At 48.0% G+C, this 15,408-nt stretch overlaps 1 protein-coding gene across 1 annotated transcript; it reads left to right on the top strand.

The window, feature by feature from the left end:
* The first annotated feature begins 383 nt into the window (after nt 1-383).
* PIM2 (Pim-2 proto-oncogene, serine/threonine kinase) lies at nt 384-11,416 on the top strand. The gene is made up of 6 exons (XM_033173696.1): nt 384-520; nt 6,708-6,814; nt 7,848-7,898; nt 8,010-8,382; nt 9,684-9,860; nt 10,885-11,416. The coding sequence occupies exons 1-6, from the start codon at nt 481-483 to the stop codon at nt 11,049-11,051; spliced, it is 915 nt and encodes a 304-aa protein (XP_033029587.1). The 5' UTR covers nt 384-480; the 3' UTR covers nt 11,052-11,416.
* The last annotated feature ends 3,992 nt before the right edge of the window (nt 11,417-15,408 follow it).

The following is a 15,408-nucleotide window of genomic DNA, read 5'->3' on the forward strand; positions in this document are numbered from 1 at the left end:
CTCCCGGGCTCCCATTCCGTGCGCGCACAGCTGCTTTGGGTGGGAGCCAACCCACTTCAAGGCCAAGAGGACGGTCAAGGCAGCCAGGCACGCGCGGCTCCTTGGATCCTTGCCACGTCCTAGCGACTCAAGTTGGTCTTTCCTGGTCGCGCGTGGATGGGAAAAGCCCAGCCCGGCTCCGCCCTCCGCTTCCTGCCCCTCCAGTTGCGTCGGCTCATTTGCATAGAGGGCCGAAGGGACACCTTTCATTGGCCGCCGCGGCGAGAGATGCAAATAGGCCGAGCCGCCTGATAGGCCGTGCGCGGGTGCGTGGAAGTGCAGAAAGGAGTTCGCGGCTGGCCGGCTTCGGAGCGGAACTGGGGAAGCGCGCTCGGCACTTGGAGCAGCTATGCAGCGCTTGTGCCGCGCTTGAGCCGCCTGCGCCTGTGCGGGCATCGGTCCGGGCTCGAGATCGCGGGCGAGGCAGCCCTGCTGGGGACGATGGTCCCGGAGCGGAGCGAAGTCGCTTGGAGTCCCGCAGGTAAGGCGTGCGCGCCCGTCTCTCCCGCCGGTGGAGGTTTCCTCCAAGGCTCGCGCGCCTCTTCGAGTGGGGTCGGGTCTGGAGGCGCGGATTTGCTCAATGAGGACTAGCTGCTTGCCCCCAGATCCGGTTTACCTAGGGCGCTCATACGAGGCACTGGCTTGTCGCGTTCAGATACATACTATAATAATAATAATAATAATAATAATAATAATAATAATAATAATAATAATAATAATAATAATAATAATAATAATAATAATAAATTTATTATTTATACCCCGCCCATCTGGCTGGGTTTCCCCACACATGCTGTGTGTGTGTGTGTATATACACACATATATAACGTTGCCAAACCTATTGTAAATGCAGTACCCAGTACTTCTGCAAAACAGTTGCCATAAATAAAGTAGGTAACTTTTATTTCAGTCCTGGGCTGTTGAAATGTAAATGTATCTGAACGCGGCAAGCATGTGCCTCGCATGGAAGCACTAGTTATGTGTGTGTGTGTGTGTGTGTGTGTTTATTTATTCATTCATTCATTCATTACATTTATATCCCGCCTTTCCTGCAAGCTGCTCAAGGCGGGGTACACAACTTCTCCTCCCCTCACTTGCTACTATAAGCGTCAACTCCCTGGGTGCCCGACTCGAGCACCCCCAAAATTCCCCATGAAGGGGCTGGGCGCCCACAAATTTCGGGGCCACGGTCGCGGGGCCAAGTTGGCACTCCTGCTTGCTATCCCCGCAACAACCCTGCGAAGTACGTACGTTAGGCTGAGGCAGTGACCCAAGGTCACCCAGCGAGCTTGGTGACCGAGTCTGGGAGTTTGAACCCCGGTGTCCCAGGGCCTAGTGCAGCACTCTAACCGCTACACCACATTGTCTCTCATCTCCCTGTCCGTGTGTTCCCCGTGAAGAGTTCCTGCGATTTTCCAGCGCACGGAATCTTGTCCAACTTTTCTTTTCTTGCACCCTCCCCTGCTAAAGTCTTGGGTGCTGGGGCGCTTCCCAAGCCGCAGGAGCAGAGCTAGTGTAGTAGTTGGTGGTAATTAATAATAATCTCCCTGACCACTCCATTCCCATCCTAAACTGGGTCGCCCGCAGTGGCGGGGGTTGCAGGGCTGCCGTGAGGCGGGGAAAAGGGGAAACTGCAAGATGCGCCTTTTCGCTCGTGGCTGCAGGATGGGGCGCATCTCTGTGCATTATTCTCTTCTGTCCCTCTTGGCCTGTTGGGTTCCTTTGCGGAAAGCTTCGGTAGTAGCGGAGACTTGCTTTCTTTCTCTGCTGCAGATCGCCCTGTTTCTTCGTCCGTCTCCCTCTCACTTCCTCGCCAGTCGACCCTCCTTTCTTCATTCCTCTCGACGCCCTTTTCGGACAGGGCTGCCGGTTCCTTGGAAGGGTGGGCGCCTCCTCGGAAGCCCTTTTCCCCAGTTGCTGTCCACCGGACTTTGGGGTTAGGGGTGCGCCTAAGGCAACTCTGGGGTTTGGGTACAGGGGAAACGGGTGTACAATGCCTTAAAACCTGGAATAGCTCGGTTGGGAGAGCATGAGACCCTTAATATTGTGAGTTACAGGTGGGTAGCCGTGTTGGTCTGCCATAGTCAAAACAAAATCGAAAATTCTTTCTAGTAGCACCTTAGAGACCAACTGAGTTTGTTCCTGGTATGAGCTTTCGTGTGCATGCACACTTCTTCAGAAGTGTATCTGAAGAAGGGTATCTGAAGAAGTGTGCATGCACACGAAAGCTCATACCAGGAACAAACTCAGTTGGTCTCTAAGGTGCTACTAGAAAGAATTTTCGATTTTGTTTTAATATTGTGAGTTCGAGCCCCGTGTTGGGCAAAATATTCCTGCACTTGCAGTGGGTTGGACTAGATGACCCCCCGAAGTCCCTTCCAATTTACAACATAATGATCTCTATAATAAATGGGAGTTCTGGGAGGGGAGAAATGAAGTGGTGTTCCACAGATGCGCTCCTGTTCTGCCTCCCTTTCTCCTTGAAAACCCACCTTTTGCGCGATCCTTCTTTTGCACAATGGTTCTAGGCAGAGGTGCCCCCTATTCCCGTGGCGTCTGGTTACCTTGCTTGCCCCCTAACCTGGTGCACACAACAACACATCAGGGTACTAACAAGGAAAGCGGGCAGAAGACGGAGAGGGAAGGTCGGAGAAGCAGCCTGGGTGGCGAATTGCCGGGAAGCAGCGAGGGCGACTCTTTGCTGCCCTCCACCGAATAAAGTGCGCGCGAGAAAGAGCGAGTCAGTTCACAAACGCGTTAAGCATCCCAGCTCTCCCACTGCAATGAGAAACTCCGCGGTATGCAGCCATGGCTGGTTTGGATTCCTGTTAGATGAGATGTGCGGCATCTTTGTCATGCTTGCTTTATTTACAAACACATGCAAGCGGAGCATGAGTTCAGCAAAGAGGCTGCACTACCTCCAGCTAGATGGAAGCTCTCTTTTTCCAAATTGCCTACTGCTCTTTTCCCCTGGTTCTTCGGACACGCCTTTCCCCCCTTCCATCACCTGGAGGGATATCTCCTCCCCTGATAACTCATTCAAAAACAGAGGCTTTCCCAGAAACAACCTCCTAACCTTTACCTCCCATTGATGAATCATCAGCCAAACATCCTGGATTCTCACCCTGCCCCATCTGCCTAACAAACGAACTCCTTTCTTGTGCTATCTACGGGATGGGCTTTTGCCTCAAGCAAAAGAAGCTTAGCTGAATAAGACCTAGTTTGACTTGCTAATTCTTTGCTTCCTGAAGGGACTCTTGTACCTTTTAAGCCCTTTGTAATGGGAAGCTTCCTCCACCTACTCTTGAATTCCAAGCGCTGCAAACTGCAGGCTGTTCTGCTCAGCTCCTGTTTGCATGGGCTGGCCACCTTGAGAGCAAGATGCTGGAGTTAATTGGCCATTGGCCTCATCCATCAGGCTCTATAGTAAAAACAAAATAAAAAATAAAAAAAATCCTTCCAATAGCACCTTGGAGACCAACTAAGTTTGTTCTTGGTATGAGCTTTCGTGTGCATGCACACTTCTTCATTGAATATATATAAGGGTCTGGTGACTTCTGTTTCAGTGTATCTGAAGAAGTGTGCATGCACACGAAAGCTCATACCAAAAATAAACTTAGTTGGTCTCTAAGGTGCTACTGGAAGGAATTTTTTAATTTTAATTTTAATTTTACTATGGCAGACCAACACGGCTACCTACCTGTAACTGTTCCTATAGTAGTTTTGCAGTAAGCAAAATGTGTCAGGGACAGTATTCCTCCATTGCCGCACACATCTCCTTCCTGGAGAAAACTTTGCCCATTGACTTCAGCTTTTCAAGGCAAGGAACCTCCATTCATAAAAAAAATATACACCCAAGTATCTTAGTCTGCAGCTCTGGCTCTCTCTTTCCTCCCACTTATTATTTGTATTAAAGCTGGGCTGAGAGGCATCATTCAACCAGGAAGTCCAGTTTCACCAGCTGCCAGGCTGGGGAAGCCGGTCTCTGATGGGCAGGAGAGCAGCTGTCCTTCCTGTGAGTCACATACAAGGCTCTGGGCGGCTTTGTCATTTACTGAGTTGTCCTGTGTTTAAAGCATGAGAAGTGAGGATCTAAAGCAGGCATCCCCAACCTTGGGCCCTCCAGATATTTTGGACTGATATAAGAAAAGAAAAACCTGCTCCTTTTCGCCAAGAGCCCATATTGAGTCCTTTTGTAGGTTCTCTATATTGATAAGCAAAGCAGCTAGTAAGCCTGATCTTTATTAACTGTTGCAACAGTTACAGGCAGGTAGCCGTGTAGACATTTTAAATTGCCCGTCCTGGAGTACAAGACCACATCCCAGAAACATCATACATACCTTACAGAAGGAGTGTAGCCCAAGACACACACACACACCATACATTATACCTACATCCCAGAAAAGGCAGTCTGCAACAGAAATCTGAGTGCGTTGTTTATCTTTTGTCTGGCAAATTACCTGATTGCATTATCTGGGTTTTGGCCACTCTTTTGTTATTATAACTACTTAATTCCTGAATCTAGGTCACAGGTCACAGGCTCACACCCTGCTCATATCTTGAATGTGCCCTTAAGACAGGATTTGTGAGCAAAGAGACAATGGGGAAGTTTCCCACTTTGACCTTGCAGATAAATATTTGAGGTCAATTTGTTCTGGACCTTTTCTATGGGGTTTCAGACATGTGGTTTAAATATATAACCTTAAAATTCTTATAACAGGACTACAATTCCCATCATCCCTGACCACTGGTCCTGTTAGCTAAGGATCATGGGAGTTGTAGGCCAAAACACCTGGAGGGCCGCAGGTCGGGGATGCCTGATCTAAAGCCTCAGAAAATTTGGCTACCGCCTGCCCATCTTCTTCGCTTCCTCCCTAACCACTTCACTTCAGTGCCTTTAGGACCAAACGATCTGACATTAGGGATGCCAAAATCCTTTCATGCAGTTAAATAAATGGCAGAGCTCTTATTTAATTTCTGGAAAATGCGAGAGGGGAGAGTGCTCTTGTGTTTAGGATTCCCAGAGGCATCTGTTTGGGCACTGTGAAAGCAGCATGCTGGACTCGATGGGCCAGTGACCTGATCCAGCAATCTTCTCTCAAGTTTTCTTCATAGCAGCTGTATAGTAGGCAAGCCTTTCTCAGGCCCGGAGATGCAGAAATTAGGAAAGCTTCGCTTATAGCAGGGGTGGCCAACTTGCAAGAGACTGCAATCTACTCGCAGAGTTAAAAACCGGCAGTGATCTACCCCCTTTTGGGGGGTTCAGGTCGAGGTGGTTGAGCTTTTTTTTTTTTTTTAGGAAAGAAAGCCATCCATGTTTTGGGGGGTTGGGGTCAAAGTTGAGCTTTTTTTTTAGGAATGAAAGCCCTGTTTGGGGGGGCTTCAGGGCAAAGATGTAGAGCTTTTTTTAGGGGAGTCAGGGATCTACCAGGGATCTACCACAGATGTCCAGTGATCTACCAGTAGATCAGGATCTACCTGTTGGACATTCCTGACTTATAGCAAGACGGGGGCACCTGTGGCCCTGCAGGTGTTGCTGGACTACAGCTCTCATCAACCCCAACCATCTGAAGAAATGTGCATGCAGAACGTATCTGAAGAACGTATCTGAAGAAGTGTGCATGCACACGAAAGCTCATACCAAGAACAAACACAGTTGGTCTCTAAGGTGCTACTTAAAAGAATTTTCTATTTTGTTTCGACTATGGCAGACCAACACGGCTACTCACCTGTAACTGCAACCCCAACCACTATAGCCAATGGCTGAGTATGGTGGGAGCTGGAGTCCAGCAACACCTGCAGGGCCACAGGTTCCCCATCCCTGGTGGGGGTGGAGGTGCTAGCCCACCCTGGGTGTTTGCAGCCTGCTTTGTTATTGGCACCTGCAACCTAATTGCCCCCAAACTGCTGCTGTTCTTCCTGTAGCTCTTCCATAAAATGTGTCAAAGGGCATCCATCTGAGGAAGCAGCAGCAGGTGTGTGTGTGTGTGTGTGTGTGCGTGTGCGTGTGTGTGCGCGCGCACCTTCTGCAATTTTCTCCTTTGCTTGGGAGGTGTGGAGGAGTCGCTCTGAATTTGGGAGCCATTTGCCCTGTTCTTGAACTCAAATTCTTCTTGGAGGAAGTGACGCCCCTGGCCTCAATGGATTGACAGGAAGGAGTCCTTCTCTACATGCTCATGTGTGCATTACTTTCCTCCCTCCAATACGGTGGCGTGGTAAGCAGACCCTGCATCATTTGAGGGTCATTTTGCTTAGTGGGGGCCCTGGTGTCCTGTCTGCCCCAGAGTCCTGCCCTGGCAGTGCCACTGTATGAGCCATCAGAACTGTTGCTGGATCTGGAACATTGGTTGGGACAAGGATGAACAGAAGCCTAGTATTAAATATTCAGGAAAAGTCAGAAGCCCAATGTAACTTCGTTTATTCAACAGCTCACTCCCACATTAAAACAAGAACACACTCTGAAAGCCCAACAAGAACTGCCAGTTGGCAGTTGACAGAGCTTGCCATTAGAACTTTCGTCCACCTACGCTCTGCGATTGGTTAGAATCATAACGTGTTAAACCCAATACATAACACCTAGTATGGTGCTGTCCTGGTGAAACAGCTACAGCAGCGTCCCTGTGTGAATCCAGCCCCAGTAACTTTGTCGTCTACTCTTTTCCCTCTAGGTAAAGACAAAGAATCCTTTGAAGCTCTGTATAAGCAAGGCAGCTTGCTGGGCAAAGGGGGCTTTGGGATGGTCTACGCTGGACACAGGATTGCTGATGGACTGCAGGTGAGACTTTGGGATGGGAATGGCTGCTGGCGGGGCAGCAAGTGTGTGCTTGCCACCGTGTATGGGATATCCCCAAAACGTGAAGTGGGGAGGAGGAAAAGGAAGATCATTCTGCTGGGCCAGCAGAAATGCTTGTGCTGATTAGTGTTTCATTGAATTCCACCCAGAGAGGTGGCCAGGTCCCTGGCCAGGTTCAGGGAATGTTCCTAGAATGCCACTGTGATGCTCCTTATGGGGTCCTTGCCGCAGGACCACATTCATCCAGTGCTATACCAGCTGCACTGCCTCCCAGTGGAGTACAGGGTCAGGTTTAAGGTGCTGGATTTAACCTTTAAAGCCCTATATGGCCTAGGACCCTCTTCCTTACGGGACCACCTTCCCTGGTATGCCCCACGGAGGACCTTAAGGTCTGCAAATAATAACACCCTGAAGATCCCAGGCCCCAGGGAGATTAGACTGGCCTCGACCGGGGCCAAGGCCTTTTTGGCTTTGGCCCCAGCCTGGTGGAACACTGTGTCGCAGGAGACCAGGGCCCTGCAGGACTTGACATCTTTCCACAGTGCTTGCAAGACTGAGTTGTTCTGCCTGGCCTTCTGTCCTGGCCCAGTTTGACCTCCCTCTATGGGACCCTGTAAGTTACCTCTTTGGCCCTTTTATCGGCTCATGTGGGACCAACATGGATAGCTGGCCCTGATGAATACTTGAGGTTCCTGACCCCTATGGTTGTAATTCATGGGCAGTCATTTAATTTTATCCTGATTCTAATTTTTAAGCTGTATTTTAATTAATTGTTTGATTGTGTTTTAATGTATTTGATATAATTAATTGTTTGATTGTGTTTTAATGTATTTGATATGTGATGTTAGCCACCCTGAGCCCGGTCTTGGGCGGGGTATAAATTAAAATTTAGTTACTTACTAAAAGAGAAATTCTTGGGAAAGTCTGGCTTCGATCCTGCTTCAGTCTCTGTGGGTGGAGCGGGTTTAAAAGTGGTGCGATTTAGGCTCTTATCTCTCTGTGTTTTCTCCCATAGGTTGCAATCAAGCATGTTGCCAGGAATAAAATTTCACAGTGGGCAGAGCTGGTGAGTTTGTTCAAAAAGGATTCACCTTCCGTACTGAAGCAACGTTCTGTTGACTCCTTAGTTACCCCTGAACTCCTTGTACTAAGTTTATTCTTTGCCTTCCTTTTGCAGCCCAGCGGGGCGGTGGTGCCTCTGGAAGTGGCGCTGATGAAGCTTGTGTGCGCAGGATCTGGCCACCGTGGCGTGATTCGCCTCCTGGACTGGTGCGAAGGCCCCGAAGGCTTTTTCCTCATACTGGAGAGGCCCGAGAACTGCCAGGACCTCTTTGACTATGTGACTGAGCAGGGGCCCCTCCCTGAGAAACTCTGCCGCCAGTTCTTCCGCCAGGTGGTGGAAGCCGCTTGCCACTGCCACGAAAAGGGGGTGGTGCATCGTGACATCAAGGACGAGAACATCCTGGTGGATTTGCGCACCGGCAACCTCAAACTGATTGACTTTGGTTCTGGGGCTTTGCTGAGGGATTCTGCCTACACAGAGTTTGATGGTAAGTGTCAAGGCACTGGAGCATTTTTCCACCTTGGAGGGAAGTGAGACCCAGTGGCTCTGGCAGTGGAAAACTGGGAGCTGCACTTGTGGGGGATGGGAAAGGTAATGGGAAGGGTGATGATGGTGGGGTAAAGTATGAATTAATGGGGATATTATAAAGGCCGACCACGGTACTCCGAAACCAGAGGGAAAACGGACTATGAGAATGGAAGAAACATTTAGGTATTTGTTAAGATGTGTTTTTTTATATATTTGAAATTGGAATCAGAAGAAATATAGGCTACAGCATAACAAAGTTAAGTGAAGAGAGGATAAAAGAAGTTGAGATGTGGAACTTGATGTTTTATTTGATAAGAATAAGATTTAAGATATGTTGATTATAATTGTAAGACCAAGATTAGATGTAAGAAAGTAGATTTTACAATGTTACAAAGTTACTAAAGAAGATTAGAAATGAACGCAAAAGAGAGGTTGTGAGGAAGTCCCAAGTTTAGGATTATACAGAAGATAAGGATGAGTAAATAAGTGTTTTGTTTGTGTGTATTTTGTGTAGTTTTTGTAGTGTATGTATTTGTATTTTGTGTATTTTTATTATTAAAATCCAATAAATTCTTATTTTTTAAAAAAAGGAAAACTGGGAGCTGAAACTGCTGAGAGCCCATATAAAAACAGGGGGATTGATTTCTCAGTTCTACTTCCCAGGGTACTTTCATCCCCTTGGAGATGGTTGGGATCCTAGTCTAGAAGACAGGGTCTCTAACTTCTGAGCTTGCTTTGAGGTGTGGGCTATGTTTATTTATTCGTTATGAATTATCTGAAGTCCCAGTAAGGTTTAAGAAACCCACAAAGCCAGCTCCTGCATGAAGATCTGCTCAGTAGTTCTGTTCTATAAGGGTCCACCTTACAGAGCCCACCTTTTCTAAAGCAGGGACTTCTCAATCATAGCACTGTTTTTATTGCTTAGAAAGGCCAGTCTTGCTAAATCTGGTAAGTTTCAGGAAACCGACAAAGGCTGTCCTTTTCAGCCAAAGCTTGCAAGGCAAAATTATTGCCAAGATTGTCTTTCAGAATCTGGTTCTGATTATTACTTACTTGACCGCTTGTTGTTCCATCAGCGTTGTTGGGTTTATTTAATTTTTTTAACACACTCTGTTTTTTCTGGTTTAAGTTCTGTAAAAGTGGTCTTTTAAGTTGTTTTAAATGCAACATTTAGAGGTTTTTTTTTTTGCTTTTTTAAAAAATGATGGTATCTTAGGCTTGGAACGATTGGTAACCTGTTGGCTTCTCTCACCATCTCAGGTACCCGCGTGTACAGCCCACCAGAGTGGGTGGAATCCCACCAGTACCATGCCCTGCCAGCCACTGTCTGGTCATTGGGGATCCTTCTCTATGACATGGTGTGTGGCGATATCCCCTTTGAACGGGACGAGGAGATTCTGTCTGCAAATGTGGTGTTCCGCACCCCTGTCTCTGCTGGTGAGTGTGTCTGCAAACTGAGGAGATCTAGTTAAAAACCCAACAATGAGTTGAATTTGAAATGGTTCATACATTTCCCCTGCTCATGCTGATCTGGCCTCTCAACTGCAGGGCCATTTACCACCAACTGCCCTTTGAGAAGGACCTGGAGGGCAGTGGCGTAGGAAGGGCGGGGCATAAGGGGCGCTCCGCCCCGGGTTCCAGGGGAGGGGGGGTGACACTTGGCGACCCCTCCCGCCACTCCCCGCCGCCCGGCACCCCGTCCATGCTGCTCCACGGACGGCCAGGGCAGCCCCACGAGCCGCTGCTTGCCCGGCGGCTCCCCCGGGCATGCACAGTGCATCCGAGTCTGCGCCGCTGCTCCCGCGGCGACCGAGCGAACTGCCAAGCAAGCGGTGGCTCGTGGGGCTGCCCTGTCCGTAAAGCAGCACGGACGGGGCAGCCCACGAGCTGCCGCAAGCCCGGCGGCCCGTCCAGTCATCGTGGGAGCAGCAGCACCAGGCCGATGGACTGCACATGTGTGGCCTTTCCGCGCATGCGCAGCCCGTCCTGACGTGTGTCGTGAAGTCCCAACGCCCCGCCCCCAGGGGTGTGCCTCTGCGTGCTGCCTCAGGTGGTGCGGAAGCTTCCTCCGCTACTGCTGGAGGGCTCTTGATATGATTTTCTTGTAAGCCACCTAGGAAGAAAAAAAAATCCTAAATGGCACAAGATTGCCCATCTCTCCTTCATTTTTAGCTTGTGCCTGCAAGTTCATACCCCATTTCTACCTATCCACAGCCTTAAGGACTAGTGATTTTGTGTGTGTGTGTGTGTGTGTGTGTGTGTGTGTGTGTGTGTGTGTACCTTTTAAACAAGGAATTTCATTCTCAGTTTCTCAGATTGGTAAATCCTTCACCTAGGATTGAATCCCTGCAATCTCAAATTCAGATTATACAAAGGCCTAACTGGCGCAGGGTGGCACAATGCCTTTGCGCTCCAAGTCTCTTATATATCCCTTGTAATGTTGGCTTTTCTACATTTCCAGACTGCCAAGATCTAATCCGATGGTGCTTATCTCTGGAACCTTCTGAACGGCCAACGCTGGAACAAGTGTTGTTGCACTCCTGGCTGAAGCTTGACCCTCTTCTTCAGCCTGAAGAACCGCAGAGCCTAGCAAGCCCTCGGGCCACAGTTTGCAACAGCAGCGGCTGAGAGACTTAAAACCTCTTCTCTTCTCTTCTCTCCTCCCCCTCTGAGAAGGGGAGGGGGTGCTAATTTGCTACTGCTGAACCTCAGGCAGCCAGGCTTCGTCATTGGCTGAGAAAGAGTTAACCTGGTTCTACAGGTGTGTGTGTGTGTGTTTAAAGAGTTTCCCTCTTGTCTAGAGCCAGAACTGGGTAGAGAATTCAGATGTCGGAGTGCAAAGTCCTCTCAACTGCCCAAAGGATGTTTGAATTCTGGGCCTGCCCAGCAATCAGACATAATTATACATGTAAATACTTGTGTATTGCAATCTTCCAGCCTTTTGGAAGCAAAGGATTCTGGGGTAGGTTTTTGCTGCCCTATCGTGTGTGTTTGTGTGTACGCTAATTTTTGAAAAGGAAATGTTTGCAGATAAATTCTACTCAATGAAATCTGAATGGAAATCTATTTAATAAAAATTATTTTGTGAAAGTGAATCCTTGTTCAGTTCAGGTGAAGGGCTGTTTAGTCTGACCGCATTTACATATGGCACGCAACACCTGTAATGTGGAAGTCAAACCATACATTAGATTTCTCTCCCTAAAATCTATCCTACATTTAACACTCAGATGTCACAAATGCGAAACAAAGGCTTGGATGTGCCCATCTTAATTCCAACAGGGTTGAACCATGACCCCCAAACGGCAGACTGTCACCATAATTCTGTAATTCTATAACAGCTTGGTACGGTACAGCCTCTAAGAGAGACAAGAAAAAGCTCCAACGAGCTGTAAGAATTGCAGAAAGGGTAATTGGTGTTAGCTTGCCTTCAATAGAGACAATTTATGCTACCCGAGTAAGGAAGAGAGCAGAGAGAATTGTAGCAGATCCTTTACATCCCGGTCATCATCTGCTTGATTTACTTCCATCTGGACGTCGCTACAGGACTTCATATACAAAATCGGCCAGGCACAAGAATAGTTTTTTCCCTTGTGCCATTAAATTGTTAAATTCGTAGTTGTATAGCTTAAGGGGAGGTAAAATATGGGTGGGGTTTCTTTACTTCTTTGTATTGTGAGAGGAACAGTGTCTGTATGTTTACATTGCAATGTAGCCGAAACAAATTCCAAGTATGTTGGAAAATGTACTTGGCCAATAATAAATTATTCCTATTCCGATTCCTATTCCTATTCCTATTCCTAATTGCATTAGTCACTTTGAGGTATCATAATTGTTCTGGAGACAAAACTCCATTTCGGAAAATTGGCAAAATGTCTGGGATTTAACTAACAGAAGCAGGAAGTGCCTTTTTGGGGGGTAAAAAAAGCTAATCAACTTTTGTGTCCAGAATTTTGACTTCTTGAAATATGGCAACCCTAATTAAAATGAAGCCTATTGGTCCAAACTCTCAAAGCTGGCATGAAGTGGGGATGATGGGTGAAGCTTTTTGTCTATACAGGCCAGTTTTTGAGGTCTTGCAGGCCAAATTTCACCAATGGACATGACGTGATGTCACACGATTTCTCCAGAATATGGCGAGTTTATGGTGCACATCTGCTATGTAGTACCCAACATAACACCATTTACATTTTCTTGAGCAAATGAAATGGTCAAAGAAGCAGCTGCCAGTAGAAGAATTATAAGTGATTTACATATTAAGTGTAAAATTGATAACAGATACCTATTATTATTTCAGAGAGAGCCAGTGTGGTGTAGTGGTTAAGAGCGGTAGACTTGTAATCTGGGGAACCGGGTTCGTGTCTCCACTCCTCCACATGCAGCTGCTGGGTGACCTTGGGCTAGTCACACTTCTCTGAAGTCTCTCAGCCCCACTCACCTCACTGAGTGTTTGTTGTGGGGGAGGAAGGGAAAGGAGAATGTTAGCCGCTTTGAGACTCCTTCGGGTAGTGATAAAGCGGGATATCAAATCCAATCCAAACTCTTCCCTTCTATACCTCTTCCCAACATTTGTATGGTAGCAGTTTCCTCCTGTCTTTCCCTTCACACTTTTGGGGTTTAAGAAAAATTACAATCTTGCACTACTTGACCCGGAGCTGACATGAGTAGGATATAGGATGCTGCCTTTATACAGCATTAACCATTGGTCAATCTAGCTCATTGTTGTCTACACGGATGGGCAGCCACTGTTGAGGTTTTCAGGCAGGAGACCTGCCCAGCCCTACCTGGAGATGCTATTGGGGAATAGACTTGGCACCTTCTGCATGCATAACAGCTGCAGCCTTCGCCTGAAGTGCCACTCCTTTAGCTAGAAAAAGAACATTCCATTGCCAGGGGGGGAAATACCCTGTTTGTGAAATTAGCAAGGCGAGTTCCTGTAAATCCCGCCCTCAGGGATGTAAGTTTGGGATGTGACGCACAACTTATACTAGCGTCACTTGACTGTTTGCTTCCCCGCCCAAGTACACACTTGCCGGCCACACCCTGACAAGACCTGCGCCATTCACTTGTCACCTGTGTGCTTGTTTTGTGTACCGGCCCTTGCCTTTCCAGTCGCAACATCCCGTATATAGGAAGTTCTAACCCTTAGGAATGAGCAGCAGGGCAAGGGAACTGGGCGGCAGAAACCCCAAGGATCAAGGAAGGTTCAGGGAGGACTGACGGGGGGACGGGGACGGATGTCTCATCACAGCACAGTAAAATCACTGTGTAAATTTCAGCAAATGTCAGCCTAAACCTGTTTTAAGTGGATTCTAGTCACGGGTGGTGCTGTGGGTTAAACCACAGAGCCTAGGGCTTGCCGATCAGAAGGTCAGCGGTTCGAATCCCCGCTACGGGGTGAGCTCCCCTTGCTCGGTCCCAGCTCCTGCCCACCTAGCAGTTCGAAAGCACGTCAAAGTGCAAGTAGATAAATAGGTAACACTCCGGTGGGAAGGTAAACGGTGTTTCCATGTGCTGCTCTGGTTCGCCAGAAGTGGCTTTGTCATGGTGGCCACATGACCCGGAAGCTGTACGCCGGCTCCCTCGGCCAATAAAGTGAGATGAGCGCCACAACCCCAGAGTCATCCGCGACTGGACCTAATGGTCAGGGGTCCCTTTACCTTACTAGTCCATGAAAGTTCATGCTCCACTATATGCGTTGCAGTATAATCCTATACAAGCCTACTCTGAAGTAAGCGCCATTGAGTTCACTGGTTCTTAACTACGAACCCAAAAATCTGGAATCCCCTCGAAACTGGTGCCAAAGTTACTGGCTGAAGGAGCCGGCGTACATCTTTCGGGTCATGGTGCCAGCATGACTAAGTCGCTTCTGGCGAACCAGAGCAGCACACGGAAACGCCGTTTATCTTCCTGCCAGAGCGGTACCTATTTATCTACTTGCACTTCGTGCTTTCGAATTGCTAGGTTGGCAGGAGCAGGGACCGAGCAACAGGAGCTCACCCCATTGCGGGGATTTGAACCGCCGACCTTCTGATAAGCAAGCCCTATAAGTCTTTATGGTATCATAAGACTCTCTGCAGTTGTTACTGTCATCCAAGAGCCCACCCACCTCCTTTGCTGGTCCCCTATCAATGTATTTAAATAACTTCTTGTTAGAATCATAGAGTTGGAAGAGAGCCTAAGGGTCATCTAGTCCAGCCGCCTGCTAAAGCATGCCACCCAACCTATGCTTAAGAACCTCCAAGGAAGGAGAGTAAGTCCACAGCCTCCAGAGGGAGTCTTGTTCCACCATCCAACAGCTCTTACTGTGAGAAAGTTATTACTGATGTTTAGTTTCAATCCCCTTGCTTGTAACTTGGTTTGTGTCCTACCCTCTGGAGCAGGAGAAAACAAGCTTTCTCCAACTTCCATGTGATGTACATGGTTCCATTGTTTTTAGCAATGTATTCCTCACATTCTTTTGCCAAAGTTTTTATTCCTTTCTGTTCTCCTTATTTAGACCAGACTTCCATATTTTGAAGAAAGCATTCTTGCCTTGAAGAGCTCCCCGCTGGCTCCAGAACACAAAGCAACATCTTGGCTCTAAGGATGGCATGTTCAGGGCCTCCTCTGACATCAGCAGGCCAGGGGCAAGTCCAGAGTCCAGCCAAGACTGTTGGGAAGCTTCCTGTTGCAACCATCTATCAAGCCACCGGAGGCCCAAACAGGTCCATAGTTTCCACCACCAAGGAGAGATGCTCCAGGAAGGAGCTGATGGACACACGCAGAATCCGGGCTTCATCTGCTCTCCATCGACTGCAAAAAAAATAAAATATATATATTTTGTGTATACTGAAACATAAAACGTCAACACTTGCACTACACTTCAGAGTCCTATGAACATGCCACTCCTTCTGCCAATATCCTCATTCTATTCCAGTCCTTGAGCTTCCCTTTTACTCTTGGCAGACACTGGGCACCTGGTCCAATACATTTTGATGCCAGAAAA

This window comes from Lacerta agilis, chromosome 16 (assembly GCF_009819535.1).
Source record: "Lacerta agilis isolate rLacAgi1 chromosome 16, rLacAgi1.pri, whole genome shotgun sequence".
Taxonomy (NCBI): Eukaryota; Metazoa; Chordata; class Lepidosauria; order Squamata; family Lacertidae; genus Lacerta; species Lacerta agilis.

What these genes read in the sequence shown, in the direction of transcription:
- PIM2 (XM_033173696.1), top strand. Translation starts at nt 481, where the DNA reads ATGGTCCCGGAGCGGAGCGAAGTCGCTTGGAGTCCCGCAG. An exon ending in AGTCGCTTGGAGTCCCGCAG is followed by an intron (nt 521 to 6,707) that starts GTAAGGCGTGCG and finishes TTTTCCCTCTAG; the next exon opens with GTAAAGACAAAGAATCCTTT. An exon ending in GGATTGCTGATGGACTGCAG is followed by an intron (nt 6,815 to 7,847) that starts GTGAGACTTTGG and finishes TTTCTCCCATAG; the next exon opens with GTTGCAATCAAGCATGTTGC.